The 15,491-nt window shown below is 40.8% G+C and overlaps 1 protein-coding gene across 1 annotated transcript; it reads left to right on the top strand.

Moving 5' to 3' along the window:
- The first annotated feature begins 2,383 nt into the window (after positions 1 to 2,383).
- On the top strand, positions 2,384 to 9,271 carry get1 (guided entry of tail-anchored proteins factor 1). Its single transcript, XM_053651505.1, has 5 exons — positions 2,384 to 2,560; positions 4,888 to 5,053; positions 5,439 to 5,506; positions 5,913 to 6,027; positions 6,895 to 9,271. The coding sequence occupies exons 1-5, from the start codon at positions 2,468 to 2,470 to the stop codon at positions 6,966 to 6,968; spliced, it is 516 nt and encodes a 171-aa protein (XP_053507480.1). The 5' UTR covers positions 2,384 to 2,467; the 3' UTR covers positions 6,969 to 9,271.
- The last annotated feature ends 6,220 nt before the right edge of the window (positions 9,272 to 15,491 follow it).

The following is a 15,491-nucleotide window of genomic DNA, read 5'->3' as shown; positions in this document are numbered from 1 at the left end:
CATTAACAGTTACACATGAAAAGGTAACTGTTGTTATTATTCAGACTTGTTAGTTGCTTATCAAAGTATTATCAAAGAATTTTAAGTAACTGGACCTGTACAAATTTTAGGTGAATACCCTGGCTGTAGAGGAAAGTGTTTGATATTGTAGCCTGTATTTGACAATGATTCTGGATGAAGCTTTGAGTTGTCAATCAAAGATATCATAATGATTTACACAGCCAGGTAGTTCAAAACAACTGAATCAGAGTCATTACATGTGATCTATGATTCAGAATGCTCAAAGGGTATAAAAATATCTTCTTCTTTTTTCCCCCAAATAATTTTCTTCTCAATTTGGTCACCTTCCAGTTCCCACCCACCATCCAGCTCTCCCCTGTCATATGATAGCTACCAACTGGGGAGGGTGAGGGCTAACACCTGCTTCCTCTAAGAAACCTGAAGTCAGCCAGCCATAGCTTTTCAGAAGCACTATCTACTCTCTCGTATACATGAGTTTACAGACACCCACGATTGGTTAGTGTTACTCTGATTGACAGGGGAGAGAGCGTATGCCATCCCTCTCACCCAGAGAGCACGGGCAATTTTACTTCTTTGGCTACTGCCCAATAAAGCACTTGTTAAATTAAAAAGCAACACCAGTTATAATAAAGTTTCAGGTTTTTATTAAATAACCTGTGAGAGTTATCCAGCAAAAAACAGTGCAACCATTTGAAACACAATAACTTTCTCAATTAGGGGTACGAAGAACTCTTTTTACTTTGTCATTAGCTACTGTGTCACTAGCTCAGAAAATCTCAGGCTCTCTTTGGGTCCTAATCTAAATATTACAAGTCATACACTGACTTAAGATAGAACTTGACGTGCTAAATGACTTACAGTAAATAATACCAACAAAGAGAAGCAGATGACCATTGATATGGTTAATTTGTCTATAAGGAGATTCATTTAAAATCTATGGAAGGAGTCTCAAGTGTCAGCACTTTGTAAAAGTCAGTAAGTTTCCCAACACGGGACTTTGTTCACTTTATTACTTAAAGTGAACTAACTCCCGCAGCTATAAACAGTCATTCCCTCACCTGCCTTTCTTTTCTTTTCTCTTGAAGTTGAAAAAACCAACAACTCCTGCCAACCTGTCATGTTACAGAGAAGCCGGAAAGTGAAAACTCCTCTGTTTTGAAAACTCGTGTCTCAGACAGACTTTCAGTAACATGAAATGTAACTATGAACAGTTAAAAAGCTAAATGTGTCACTCATTAACAAAATGAATGAAATTTGACCGTGGCATGATTGTTGCTGCCAGACAGGCTGGTTTGAGTACTTCTATAACTGCTGATGTCCTGGGATTTTCACCTGGGATAGTCTCTAGTGTTTACTCAGAATGGTGCAATAAAGAAAAGACATCCAGTGAGCGGCAGTTCTGCAGATGAAGAACAGCCAGACTGGTTCGAGCTGACAGAAAGACTACAGTAACTCAGATAATCTCTCTGTACAATTGCGGTGAGCAGAAAAGCATCTCAGAATGTACAATACGTCAAACATTGAGGTAGATGTGCTACAACAGCAGAACACCATGTCGGGTTCCTCTTCTGTCAGCCAAGAACATCTGCCGGAATTGCATGATGCAGTCAGATCTACATGAACCAGAATCTCAAAGGAATGTTTCCAACATCTTGTGGAATCCATGCCATGAATAATATAGGCTGTTTTGAGCACAAAGGGAGGCCCTACCCAGTATTAGTATAGTATTCCTAATAAAGGGCTCGGTGAGTGTATTTCTCAAAAATGGGGTAAAATTGTTATCACCAGACCAGGTTTGAGCGGCTGTTCCTCTTGGGTGATCTGATCACAAGTGCACTGCTGAGACGGACAGCTGTTTACACCTGGTATGGTGACAGTTTTTGAGAAATGCTAATATCTAGACTGAACAGGGCCTTAGTCCAAGTTATACAGTGCTGACCCTGACATAGCTCCTACATAAAGCCCCTGATCAACTGAAAACACATACTGTCAGAGCTTTCACCTTTGAAAACTCATTCCTATTTATTTTATTTTGTTTTGAGCTGCTTGTGATTGTTACAACCTAATGCTGCTAAGTGTGCCGTGGTTTTTAGAGGAAATCTTTGCTGACCCTTTAAATTCAATTAAAGTCGAGCTCAAGTTGGAAACCTGCCCTGTCCAAGATGGCGTCACGGACGTTTGCACTTCTGTGCAGACGAAAACATTTCTTTTTTTCCCTTGTTGTTATAATATGCAACCGCTTTGATTGATGTGCTTTAGGTTAATACACTTTTTTGTTCGACCTGCAAATAATGTATGCCTTCATTACATAATAAAAAAAAACCCCCAAAACATTTTACTTTGAAGGAAATACCGTACCACACACACACACTTCCGGCTTCACGTCGCCTGCCCTGCGCCTGGGTCCTAGTTTCCGCCGTTCCCTAACGCTTCACAAACAAAGAACATGGCTGACGTCGGATACAACTGGCTGCTGGTCCTGAGCTCGGTCTTTGTGTGTAATCTCGTCAAAACATTACTACCGTCCATTTCCTCACTTGTAAGTAGCAAAGCGATTTCTAAAGGGCACGTGATATTTGTTTATTGTTAGAATGTGATTTGTTTTAAAGTATAATGAGCTTCTATGTCAGTGGTTCTCCATCATTGCCTGGTCAGGGCTTAGCACCTGCACATTATTTATTCATATTATAAAGTGTTCAATAAGGTCTGATTACAGTCCTCTTTTAAATTTGGTAACTTGGACCAACCTCTAACACGCACATTAAGACTAGTACAGAATTACAGAGCTGATCTGATATACATGTCATTCTGCTTGTGGAGGTAACGCCAGTTTAACCCTTGTGTTGTGTTGTGTTGTGTTGTGTTGTGTTCGCTGCCTTGTAATAATGTGATGTTAAATATATGAGGATTTTGACTTTGGGCAGCTAAGACAACATAATATTTGAAATTACAAACCATACATTGAATGTACCTCCTTCCAGCAGGTGTGAATACTGAGGTATGAGTGCTATTAAGATATGAATGAAGGTAATAATACACATTGAGTGGAGTGAATTCACCTGTTTCTGTTATTTTTGTAAAAGCAGTTTGTACCAATTGATATTTCACTTTTTTATTGTCATATTTTCATTAGACAATGTATCTAAAAATAAAGCTGTGCTCTTTCAACAAATGTACTGGACATCATGAAGAGACAGTTGCAGATTACTGGGGAAAATATTGTGCACAAGATTTAGATGTCCCATAGTATGAAATTTGCAAATTGTGTAATATGGTTAAAAAAAAAAAGAATAACATAATTCAAATAATGATACAGAGATATGTGGAGGATTGTAAATATTGCTGAACAAAAAGCATCCATCCATAGATCCATTTTCCATACCGCTTATCCGCCTACTCAGGGTCATGGGGAGCCTGGAGCACAAGGCGGGGGACGCCCTGGACGGGGTGCCAACCCATCGCAGGGCACAATCACATACCCATTCACACACTACTGACAGTTTGGAAATGCCAATCAGCCTACAACACATGTCATTGGACTGGAGGAGGAAACCAGAGTACAGGGAGACCATACAAACTTCGCACACGTAGGGCAGAGGTGGGGTTTGAACCCCTAACCTCAGAGGTTTACACCAGGAAATCGTTCCTTCAATTATATGAAGTCTGACAGTACCATGTGATGAAAAACAGCCCCACACCATGATGCTTCCACCTCCAAACTTCACTGTTGGTATAGAGTGTTAAGGGTGATGTGCAGTGTCATTTCTTCTCCAAACATGGTGTGTGGTATGACAGCCAAAAAGTTCAGTATTGCTCTCGTCTGACCAGACTACACTCTGCCAGTATTTCATAGGCTTGTCTAAACGAGTTGAAGCAAACGTTAAACGAGCTTCAAGATGCCTTTTCTTTAGTAATGAAGTCTTGCTGGATGAGCATGAGCAGTGGAGTACATTGCCTATTGTTTTCTCTGTGACAATGGCACCTGAGCTCTTTGCTTTTACCCATCATGAGATGTTTCTTGTGTGACACCTTGGTAACGAAAATCCATCAATTTACTAACCCAGTTGATATTAATTTGTACAGATAGGAGGTATATAATTACTTATGGGTTTCAGCTGATTCCTTGCCTTACCTTGCCTTGGAGAACTGCTGTTTTTAGCGTGTTCAATACTTGTTTCCTGTATCATTCCACTTTATTACACACAACTTTATTTATGGACTTTAATGTTGTGAATTCATCTTTCCAGATTTCTTGAGTTAATACTAATGTCTGGTGTAAATTTCATATTAATAGCCTCGTTGGAAATTATATTTATAATATTGTAAATATTGCTGAACAAAAAGCATCCATCCATAGATCCATTTTCCATACCGCTTATCCGCCTACTCAGGGTCACGGGGAGCCTGGAGCACAAGGCGGGAGACACCCTGGATGGGGTGCCAACCCATCGCAGGGCACAATCACATACACATTCACGCACTACGGACACTTTGGACATGCCAATCAGCCTACCATGCATGTCTTTGGACTGGGGGAGGAAACTGGAGTACCTGGAGGAAACCCCCGCAGCACGGGGAGAGCATGCAAACTCCGCACACGCAGGGCCACGGTGGGAATTGAATCCCCGACCCTGGAGGTGTGACGCGAACATGCTAACCACTAAGCCATGGTGCGCCCTGATATTATTATTATTATTATTATTATTATTAATAATAATAAGAAGAAGAAGAAGAAGAAGAAAAAGAAAAAGAAGAAGAAATAATAATAAAAGAATACTGCTATTTCCCTGAGTGTGAATTAAAATAATTTGCAGGAATTGTATTATGGTTTTATAAATGAATTTTTTTTTATGTTTGCATGTGAAGCTGTCAAAGATCCTGCAGAAAGATGCTGAGCAGGAAATGGAGATGCGAACAGAAATCCAGAACATGAAGTTGGAGCTTTCGTCTATAAGCATGATGGATGAATTTGCCAGGTATGCAAGACTGGAGCGCAAGATAAACAAGATGACAGACAAGCTGAAAACTCATGGTAAGAGAATCGGGCATGGCCTAATAAAAGGAGATACTAAGCTACTGTCATTACACATTTCAGATGCCATGTAGCACTATGATGAATCTGCATTATGAACCTGATCACACCTGAAGTGAACACTGAAATTATGATCTATCATCTCAAATTCATCTTTTGATCTCTCCCAAATGTATCCAGTGTGTATTAAATATTCAAAATATTGAATATTTACTTTCTTTGTTTGAAATATTTCAGAATTCTCAAACCTTTCTATTTCCAATTTTAAATGGGGAAAAAAAATGTCCAAGATTTTCAATATAGTGTCAGACTTTTGGACCCCACTGTATCTCTGTATACTTAGATTTTTCTGTTGTTATTTTTTTCTGTTATCTTTGTTATACAGTGAAATCGAGAACAGCTCAGCAGGCTAAAATGAAATGGATTGTTAACATAATTTTCTACATTCTTCAGGTAAGTTAGTCACGCTTTATTCTTGATTTATTGCGCAGATTCTTTAAAATCATACATTTATGGAAATCAGAATGTTCAGTTTTAAAGACAAAATAGATGCAGGTTTGCATACTGCCCTGTCCAAGAAAAAGAACAAAAAAGCAAATATAACTACGTTATGGGAAAATTAGCTCACTGTTTAACTATTTAACTTAACCATTTCAGCAAAAACACATAAATCTTTGTGTACAACATTAAATAAGCAGATGATGTGAGAAAAGATACAACTCTCTTAAAGGTGTCTGAAATCTTGAAGCCACAGAGAAACTCACTCTATGGTTTGTCATTGTAGTAGTAAATGTAGTTGCAGTGTTGCCTCGCTGTGTGTGAGTTTAATGCTGCTACACGTTTTGCTGTATGATCCCAGGCGGCGCTCATGATCTCACTTATCTGGAAGTATTACGCAGACCCAGTCACTGTGGTTCCCAGCAAGTGGATTTCACCACTGGAAAGACTTGTAGCTTTTCCATCTGGAGTTGCAGGTAAGGACAGATGGATCAGTAACAAAACATAATCGATACATACAGACCACTATGCTGTTGTATGCAAAAGTGTGGGAATTCCTATTACACTTCAAATTAAGTATTTTATTTGGATTTGGACACGAAACTAATCTAAAATCAAGGAAACTCCACAATATTCGCAGGAGCTTGCAATTTTTCACGATTACTGCAGATGTTCCGCAGATTTGGGCCAAGATGAATCGTGACGTCATCACAATGCACCATGTGACATCATCACAACACACATTCAGCCAAAGCCCCCTTCGATTCACGTGCGTCGAACATGAGTATGGTTAAACGGTCTCATTTACCAACATACATCGGTATGAAAGACCGTGCAAAACAATTTCGTCCTATTGCAATTTCACCAACTCATAGTTTTCCGCAAAAAAGCACAAAAAAACTGCAAATTGCATCACAAAACTTGAAAAAAGCTGCAGCAAAATCAAGCATTTTTGGCCACCACAATCACAAAAAACACCTTGGAATCCTGTATGGACTGACAACTAGCTGGCTACAAAAAGGGTTTCTGCCAAATCTGTCAAAGGGGGTACGAATAAGTATTGATTTAGTAGGGTATCAAAACATTTTCCTATGCCACAATTACAATTTTTTTTCCAGTTCATCAAATAAAAAGTAACTGCATCACTGTTTGCAGATCAGCAAAATATTTACCTTGGCCAGGCATGCCCAAACCTTTGTACACATACAACTGTATATGTTTAAAAAAACAAACAAAAAAACCCATGAAATGTAAAGAAACTGTTGCCAACACTGGGTATATGTTTGTTAAACACAAATATTATTTTATCTAAACTCGACCTGCCTTTCCTTGTCTCGTTGTAGGTGGTGTTGGAATAACGTGCTGGTTGGTGGTCTGCAACAAAGTGGTAGCCATTGGCATTCATGCTTTTAGCTAATTGCTATTTTAAGGCATCTGTCTACAACTGTGGAAAGTACTTACAAGATCTCAAAATCATGTTTGCAAATTGGGTTATTATGGGAACTACCATTTCATTAAAGCCAAACTATGCAGTTTCTTTAAAGACGTTTTGGCTACCAAATTACCCACGCTGAATTTTAGGAAGACTGCAACCCATCCCTTCTCTTGGTTGTTATAGCAAAAGTTACTTTTTGTTGTAAATTTGTCATTTTGAATATTAAATTATGAATTGATTTTGAGCATCATTACACGTTTTTCATATACCATCAGTGATTTATTTAAATTTTGTATAACGTGAGTGGTCTATGGTTATCTCAAATGTAAATACAGCTGTGCCTCTTTATTGCATTTGTATATAGATTGTCATCAATGCATTTAAGAAATACATAGTAAAACAAATAGAACTGTATACTGGAAACACTAGTGACGTATGTAACTCTGGTTCTATAAACACTGAATAACAGCCAGAGATGATGAATGTCATATGGAAACCTTGTGTGCATGGTGATGTAACCCAGGTAGCAGTAATGCAGACTTCTAGGTCCAAGAAGTAATATCCATGAGGAGGAGATATTCCTCATAGAGTATAGGGTCCAGCTATCCAGCCCACCTGTATGATATGGAGATAATGTGTATCACCTAGTGGTCCAGTTTCTGTTTAGACATGGACAGGCCCCTTGTCTTTCCTCCATGACAGGCAAACTGTTAACTGTATTTGGTCTACATAGTATCATAGGGCATGTACTGGGCATAAGAAGGAATGCTTCAGAATGCTGCAAGGTCAATTGATTTGGTTAACAAAATTGCTATGACCTTGATCAAAATCCCTGGGTTTTCCACAAGGTCATTCCAGAATCATCTAACCACCATAGCATGCAAGGGAAGTACTCCTTAAATAGGGACTCAAAGGGCTCCTTCAGAAAGGGGAGAGTTTATTGGTGGGCTCTTGGGGGAGCGTAACAGACAAAGATACCTTGTTTAGAAAGTGTGTGATAATTTTATGAGCCCCCAGCAAGACATCACTTGTACTGATAGGTCATAGTCCTCAACCTGCACATTAATCTGAGGGGGCAAACCCATTGGCACAGTGAAGAAGCTGCCAAGGTGTTCTGACCAATGGAAAGCAATGCCTCAATGACCATTTTGAGTCAATGAGTAGGACTTTTTGGCCCAATTGCTGAATTCTGTGCAACATGCGCAGTCACAGTCAAATCGAGCCAACGGTGACTCGATTTGCCATTGGCGAAGCAGTCCACCTGTGCCCTGCCAAACTTCTCCCAGATCTGGTAAACCACTCCTGGGTGCAGAGGCCAGGCATATGCAGTGCCTTGACAGCGCATCTGTCACACCATTGTGTCATACCAGAAAGTGAGTTCCCTCAGTGAGGCTAACCATGGGTGCACCCACCTTATGAGTTTTCATGCAAGGTAGACAGCGCCATCCAACTTTGACTCTTGATTATTGTCATAATGGTAAAGCACATCAATGTTAAAATGGACCAACATATGGCAGTGTCTCAGAACCAGTAAGAAGAACTGCTGTTCTAATCTCACAGTGTAGTTGACCTCTGTTTCTCTGACTCCACACTGCCCCCAGCCATTGAGAGAGGGTACGTGGTGGCTTCAATGGGGTAACCCTCGCAAGCTGACCCCTATTGACAGAAATGCTTTGTGTCTCCACTGAGCTAGAGATGAGGACACCTCTCTGTTTATGGTGCTTGGGGATTAGTTACAGGTGGCTAACTGACTTCTGGAAGTTCCTTAATTCCAGCAGGCCTAAGGGAACTACAGCTGGAGCTGCAGTCAGCAACCCTAATGTCCTTAACTGGAGATGGTACCACACCACATTGATTGTTCTGATTTTGCTTTAAATAACAATAAGAATGTTCATAGTCTGATTTTAGCAAACACAGTAATCTCTGGGACTCTTTGAGACTCTAGCTTCACACCAATGAATTGTGTTATGTATCTCTTTTCTGACTTAGTATTGTGTACAATGAGTCCCAAATAGCATTAGTCAGGGCACACATGAACCTGTAATTCTAAAATGCTGGTATTCTGATGCCATTGGCCATTGTGGTAATAGGGCAACCTGCATACTCCTGCAAGACTTGTGGCACGTGTGGCTGAGGCAAATAGTACATGTCGTCACTTTGTGACTTTCTTGGGAGATTTTGGCATGTGCATATGCATGCACAAGAAGGTATTCAGGTGATATTCCCCCACCGCTAGTGGTTAAGAGGGGTGAAACAGAACCTGCTTTATATTTATTGAATTTTGGTTGTATTTGAATATATATATATATATATATATATATATATATATATATATATATATATATATATATTTTGCATTTTAATTAATTTAATAAAAAATGTTAAATTAAATTTGAGGAACAATTTATTTATCATTTGTAATGATATCCATACAAACAGTCTTCTGTATTTTCAGTTATTTGAAAGGGTAGTGTGGTCTACTGTGAAAAAAGCATGGTTTCATCAATCTGTATTGATGATTATTATACTCATTCATGTTTCATGATGTTCAGTTTCTTCAGTTTCAGTAAATAAACCCAAAATCTGATCAACAGCATTTTTATTTTGCATTTTATTTGCATACTAATATGCAACTCAAGCAAAAGAAAAATTTTAAAATGGAAAAACTAGATTAAACAAGCTAAGCTAAGAGCCTTCACATGGCTTAACTTCTTAAATTTTGGGATATGCAGAATGACAAGAGGGTGATTTATTCGGATCTGAGGTTTTAGTGACAGTGTCTACTTTGTATCTGCTCAACCAGTTTTACAACTTCCAGATGTTCTTTTTGCTATTGCTTGGCCTCACTATTGGCTGTGGCTCCTGCTTCATTGATGATGTGGCTGCTGGCACAAAAAATAATGGGTCATATGTGTCACGTTACAAAGTAATTACGGATGCAAGCGCAGATCTTTAAACATTTAATAAACAAACAAACAACAAAACAAAGACACAAGAACACGAGGCAAAATACTGTGGCAAAAACTAAACACAGAAGCGTGGACAAAAGCATAGAAAGACGATAGTTAGACGATATGTAAATCAGTAGAAACAGTGGCTATATATAGGAGTGCTCGTTAAACAAAAAAACGTGATACAGGTGCAGGTGGTCATGTGACAATGATGTAGTATGGTGCAGTGGCTGCTGGGAAATGAAGTCCAGAGTTCCCTTCTTGATATATGACAGAACTGCCCCCCAGGGTGCTTCTCCCGGAGCGCCAAAATGCACTCCCTCCCTCTGGCGGTCCTGGCCCCCTGGGCAAAAGGTCCCCAGCTAAACCAGCAGACTGAGCGGCGTCCTCAGCGGAACAAGAAAGCAATGCAACGTCCTTAGCGGAACAGGTAAGCAGAGCGACGTCCTCAGCGGAACAGGTAAGCAGAGCGGCGTCCTCAGCGGGGCTGGAGCTCAGAGCGACATCCTCTGTAGGGCAGGACAGCGGGACAACTTCCTCCGCAGGACAGGAGAGGGGAGCGATGTTCTCCACGAGTCCCGAGGGAAGCTCCAAGATTTCCGTGAGGCCAGACAGGGGAGCGAGGTTCTCTGCGAGGCCAGAGAGGGGAGCGAGGTTCTCCGCGAAGCACGAGGGGGAAACGATACCCTCCATGGAGCAGGAAGGGGGAGTGACATACGGCGCACAGCAAAGAAGAGGAACGACATCTTCAGCGGAACATGGAGGCAGAGCGACATCCTCAGCGAAGCAGGATGGCAGAGCAATGTCCTCAGCCGAGCAGGAAGGCAGAGCGGCGTCCTCAGCCGAGCAGGAAGGCAGAGCGGCGTCCTCAGCCGAGCAGGAAGGCAGAGCAGCGTCCTCAGCCGAGCAGGAAGGCTGAGCAGCGTCCTCAGACGAGCAGGGAGGCTGACTTACGCTCTCCGCTGACTCGGTTTGCTGGACTAGATCCATAATAGGGGAGGGAGGGTGGGAGATGGTACTAGCCCAGTTAACAGGCTCCCACTTGTACCCAGACTCCTCCATGTCCTCCTGCTGCTTACGTAGCGCAGGTTGGTACTCCTCCTCCCGTTAGTGTAGTGTAGCGTTGTTCTCCGCGAACATAGGTGGCAGAGTGAAGCCCAGGTATTTCATGATGATCCGCTGCTTCTGTTGGAAGTCTTACGTTACAAAGTAATTATGGATGCAAATGCAGATGTTCAAACATTTAATAAACAAACAAAAAACAAAACAAAGACACAATAACACGAGGCAAAATACTGTGGCAAAAACTAAACACGGAAGCGTGGACAAAAGCATAGAAAGACGATATTTAGACGATACGTAAGACGAGGAAGCAGTACAAACAGTGGCTATATATAGGAGTGCTTGTTAAACAAAAAAACGTGATATAGGTGCAGGTGGTCATGTGACAATGATGTAGTATGGTGCAGTGGCTGCTGGGAAATTAAGTCCAGCGTTCCCTCCTTGATATATGACAATATGTACCAATGTCTAGAACGGTAGTAGTGGTTTTGGGTTTGTTACATCTGTGGAACCTTGCTTCAGATGTCTCACTTGTTCCATAAGCAGGTGTCCCACTGTGTAGGTTCAAGTTGGTCTCTTTAAATATATAGTGCTGTCTGTTCTTGCCTGGGGATTTGGTGGCTTTGTTTGCTGACAGTGATTGAGTGATAACTAGATTGTGGCTGGCTGCCATCTCTTCCCACTCTACATTATACTCCAGCTTAATTCCATCAAGGCCACCAGTGCTTCCAATATCTAATAGGAACTAGCAAGTAGTAAAACCAGACACATTTAAGAAATTATATAATAGCATATTCATTGACTTTGAAGTTCCAAATTCAAACACTGGGGATCCGTCTGTATAGTGTAATCACTATATTTTCATACAAGAGTATTTCCTGTAATGTTTTATTCATCTTCTACCATAGCAATTTACGTTTTACCTGGGGGGCGCACGGTGGTTTAGTGGTTAGCATGTTCGCCTCACACCTCCAGGGTCAGGGGTTCGTTTCCCACCGTGGCCCTGTGTGTGCGCGGAATTTGCATGTTCTCCCCATGCTGCGGGGGCTTGTCCAAAGACATGAATGGTAGGTTGATTGGCATGTCCAAAGTGTCCGTAGTGTGTGAATGTGTATGTGATTGTGCCCTGCGATGGATTGGCACCCTGTCCAGGGTGTACACTGGGATAGGGTCCTGGGATAGGGTCCAGGTTCCCCGTGACCCTGAAAAGGATAAGCGGTGTAGAAGATGGATGGACATTTTACCTGTTTATAGTTACATTTATTATTGTGGATCATCCTTGAGACAAGTTATGTCTTGTCTCATGTCAAGAAAATTGTTCCCTGGTGAGGGAACAATTGTTCAAGGCAAGACATGCCATGAACAATTGTTCCCTCACCAGGGAACAATTTTCTTGACATGTTTTTCAAGAATTCAACAATTTTCTTGGCAATTTTCTTGCCACAAGGCAAGACATGCTATGAACAATTGTTCCCTCACTAGTATCGCTTTTTCTCCCTTGAAGGCAATAAGACCAAAAAACAAAAAAAACAGCCAACCACCAACAGTTAATGTTACAGAGAAACTGTAAATAGTCTTAAAGACTTTCCCATTAAGGAAAACTTACTGAATGTTATAAAGCATTGGAACTCAGGACTCATTTAACCACAAATGTTAAATAAACATCTCACAGAAATATTCACTGTATCAACGATTATACGTTTTACTTTTGTTAAATAACAATATGTATTTTATTATTAGACTTTTCTTATATACTATACAGGTCCATGTGCACGAGTTGTCATTATTGAAAAGATAACATTAGATAGAGTGCATTAATATGAACCTGTTATACAGCTGGAACTACTGTCAGAGCTGCTGTTATAGAAAATCAGGTTCAAGAACTCAACAATGCGGTGGTATAAATACAATAAACAAATGGCCAAACTCCAACCAAAGCCATTTGAGGGACCTGCTGTCCTTCAGGCATCGTCATGGAATAAATTATATTTTGCTTTGTTGAGCAAAAAAGAATGTGAGGAGCTTTAGACAGGGAAGTGGTGGCTCAGTGGCTTTGGACTGCTGCTCGAAAGGTCATGAATTCAAATTTCTGCCTCACCAGGCTGAACATAACATATCCCAATCGAGCAAATGTAAATGTAGTCTTGGACTGTACAGCTGTACTGAAAAGGATTGTCCTGCATCGGTCCACCTACAGTGACAGCCTGGACAGTCTGGCAGCTCTTACCAGGAGGTGTCTCATTAGAAGTTTCCTCATTATCTTTTGCATCAGTTCATCCTCATTGCTCCTGTCCTTTGCTGAGTCATTGAGGCATCAAACTCCTGTAAGTGAAGCTACAGAAAATTCTAACTGTGCTACAAAAAAGTTGGGACAGTATGGGAAATGCTAATAAAAACAAAGAGGAGTGATTTGTAAAATACTTTGACTTGTACTTAAACAAAAATAAAAGTATAAAGATAAGGTATTTATTGTTTTACCTAATCAGCTGCATAGTTTTTGAAGGTAAATGTTTATTTTGAAATTGATGCATGCAACACATTCCAAAAAAGTTGGGACAGGAGCAATTTAGGAATAATAGCGATGTGACAAGTTGAAATAAGAAGGTGATGTGAAACAGGTGAGGCAATCGTCTGATCGTAGTATATAAGGAGCCTCCAAAAAAGGCCTAGTCCTTCAAGAGTAAGGATGGGTCGGGGCTCGCCAATCTGCCAACAGATGCGTCAGCGAATAATCCAACACTTTGAGAACAACATTCCCCAAAGACATATCGGTAGGATTTTGGGCATTTCACCTTCTACAGTGCATAATATAATTAAAAGATTCAAGGATTCCGGTCAAATCTCGGTGCGTAAAGGACATGGCCGAAAACCACTTCTGAATGCATGTGATCTCCGATCCCTCAGACGTCACTGTCTTAAAAACCGTCACGAGTATGTAATGGAGATCCTGACATGGGCTCTGGAATACTTTGGTAAACCTTTGTCACTCAACACCATTCGCCGCAGCACCCACAGATACAGGTTAAGGCTTTACTATGCAAAGCAGAAGCCATACATCAACACTGTCCAGAAACGCCACCGACTACTCCGGGCTCGGTTTCATCTGAGATTGACAGTAGCACAGTGGAATCGTGTTTTGTGGTCCGACAGGTCAACATTTCAAATGTTGTTCAAATGAGGAAACAGCCTTTGTGTTCCCCAGGCCAAAGATAAAAAGGATCATCCAAGCTGTTATCATTGTCAGGTCCAAAAGCCAGAATATGTCATGGTATGTGGGTGTGTCAGTGCCCATGGCATGGTTAACTTGCACATCTGTGAGGGCACCATTAATGCAGAAAGATATGTACACATTTTGGAGCAACATATGCTGCCATCCAGAGCAGGACAACGCCTAACCACATTCTGCCCGGATTACAAGCACATGGTTGCGTAAGCAGAGAGTGTGGGTGCTAGCATGGCCTGCCTGCAGTCCTGACCTGTCTCCCATTGAGAATGTGTGGCGCATTATGAAGCGCAAAATAAGGCAATGAAGGCCTGAAGCTGAAGAAATGCATGATGGATGAATGGGGGAAAATTCCGCTTGCTAAACTTAACCAACTGGTGTCTTCAGCGCCTAAACGCTTAATAAGTGTTATTAAAAGAAAAGGTGATGTTACACAGTGGTAAACAGTTGACAGTCCCAACTTTTTTGGAGTGTGTTGCAGTCATCAGATTTGAAATGAGTGTATATTTTCAAAACTAAATTAAATTCACAAAGTAAAACATTAAATAACGTGCTAATAATGTGTTTTCAATATAGTACAAAGTGAAGTGAATTTTCAAATGACTCTTTTTGTTTGGTTTTGTCTCGGTTTGTTTGTTCGGAATTGGGGTTGTATTTCATTTAAGTGACTCAAAGCAGCATACCAGCAACATCTTCTAACATGAACTTTACCCAGGTGTTCTTCTCAGTGTCTTTTTGTGGATACTCTGTCTGCAGTGGAAGAGGAGGAGTTTCAAGTACTATACAGTAGCTGACAAAGGTTCTGTTTGAACAAATTTGTCCCTGAAAATGGCAGATGTAAAAACACAAGGCTATTCACATTTTCCCATTTAATTGCAATGCATATGCTGAGTGCCTTTCTTTTGCTGTGTAAGGCTGTTTTCACACCTATCTTGTTTGCTACAGTTTGCAATAGACATACATTTTTGGATCATTGTATCTTTTTCAGTGGATAGCTATGCTAAATTGCCCCAAGGTATGAATGAGTGTGTGAATGTGTGTCTGCGATGAACTGGTGTCCCGCCCAGGCTGCATATTCCTGCTTCAGGCCCAGTGTTTCTGGGATAGGCTCCATAACCCAGGGGTTCCCAAACTTTTCAGGGCAAGGCCCCCCGAATGGCATTAACATTTGACCGAGGCCCCCCTTTTGCAAGATGTTTTTAAAACACATTAAAAATACAGACTTCTGAATATATCCCCCCCTTTTTTTATTTTATTAATAATTACATC

The sequence above is a fragment of the Ictalurus furcatus genome, chromosome 20, assembly GCF_023375685.1.
Source record: "Ictalurus furcatus strain D&B chromosome 20, Billie_1.0, whole genome shotgun sequence".
NCBI classification, from domain to species: Eukaryota; Metazoa; Chordata; class Actinopteri; order Siluriformes; family Ictaluridae; genus Ictalurus; species Ictalurus furcatus.
The sequence above is the reverse complement of the archived record's forward strand: the minus strand, read 5'-3'. Positions and strand labels throughout refer to the sequence as shown.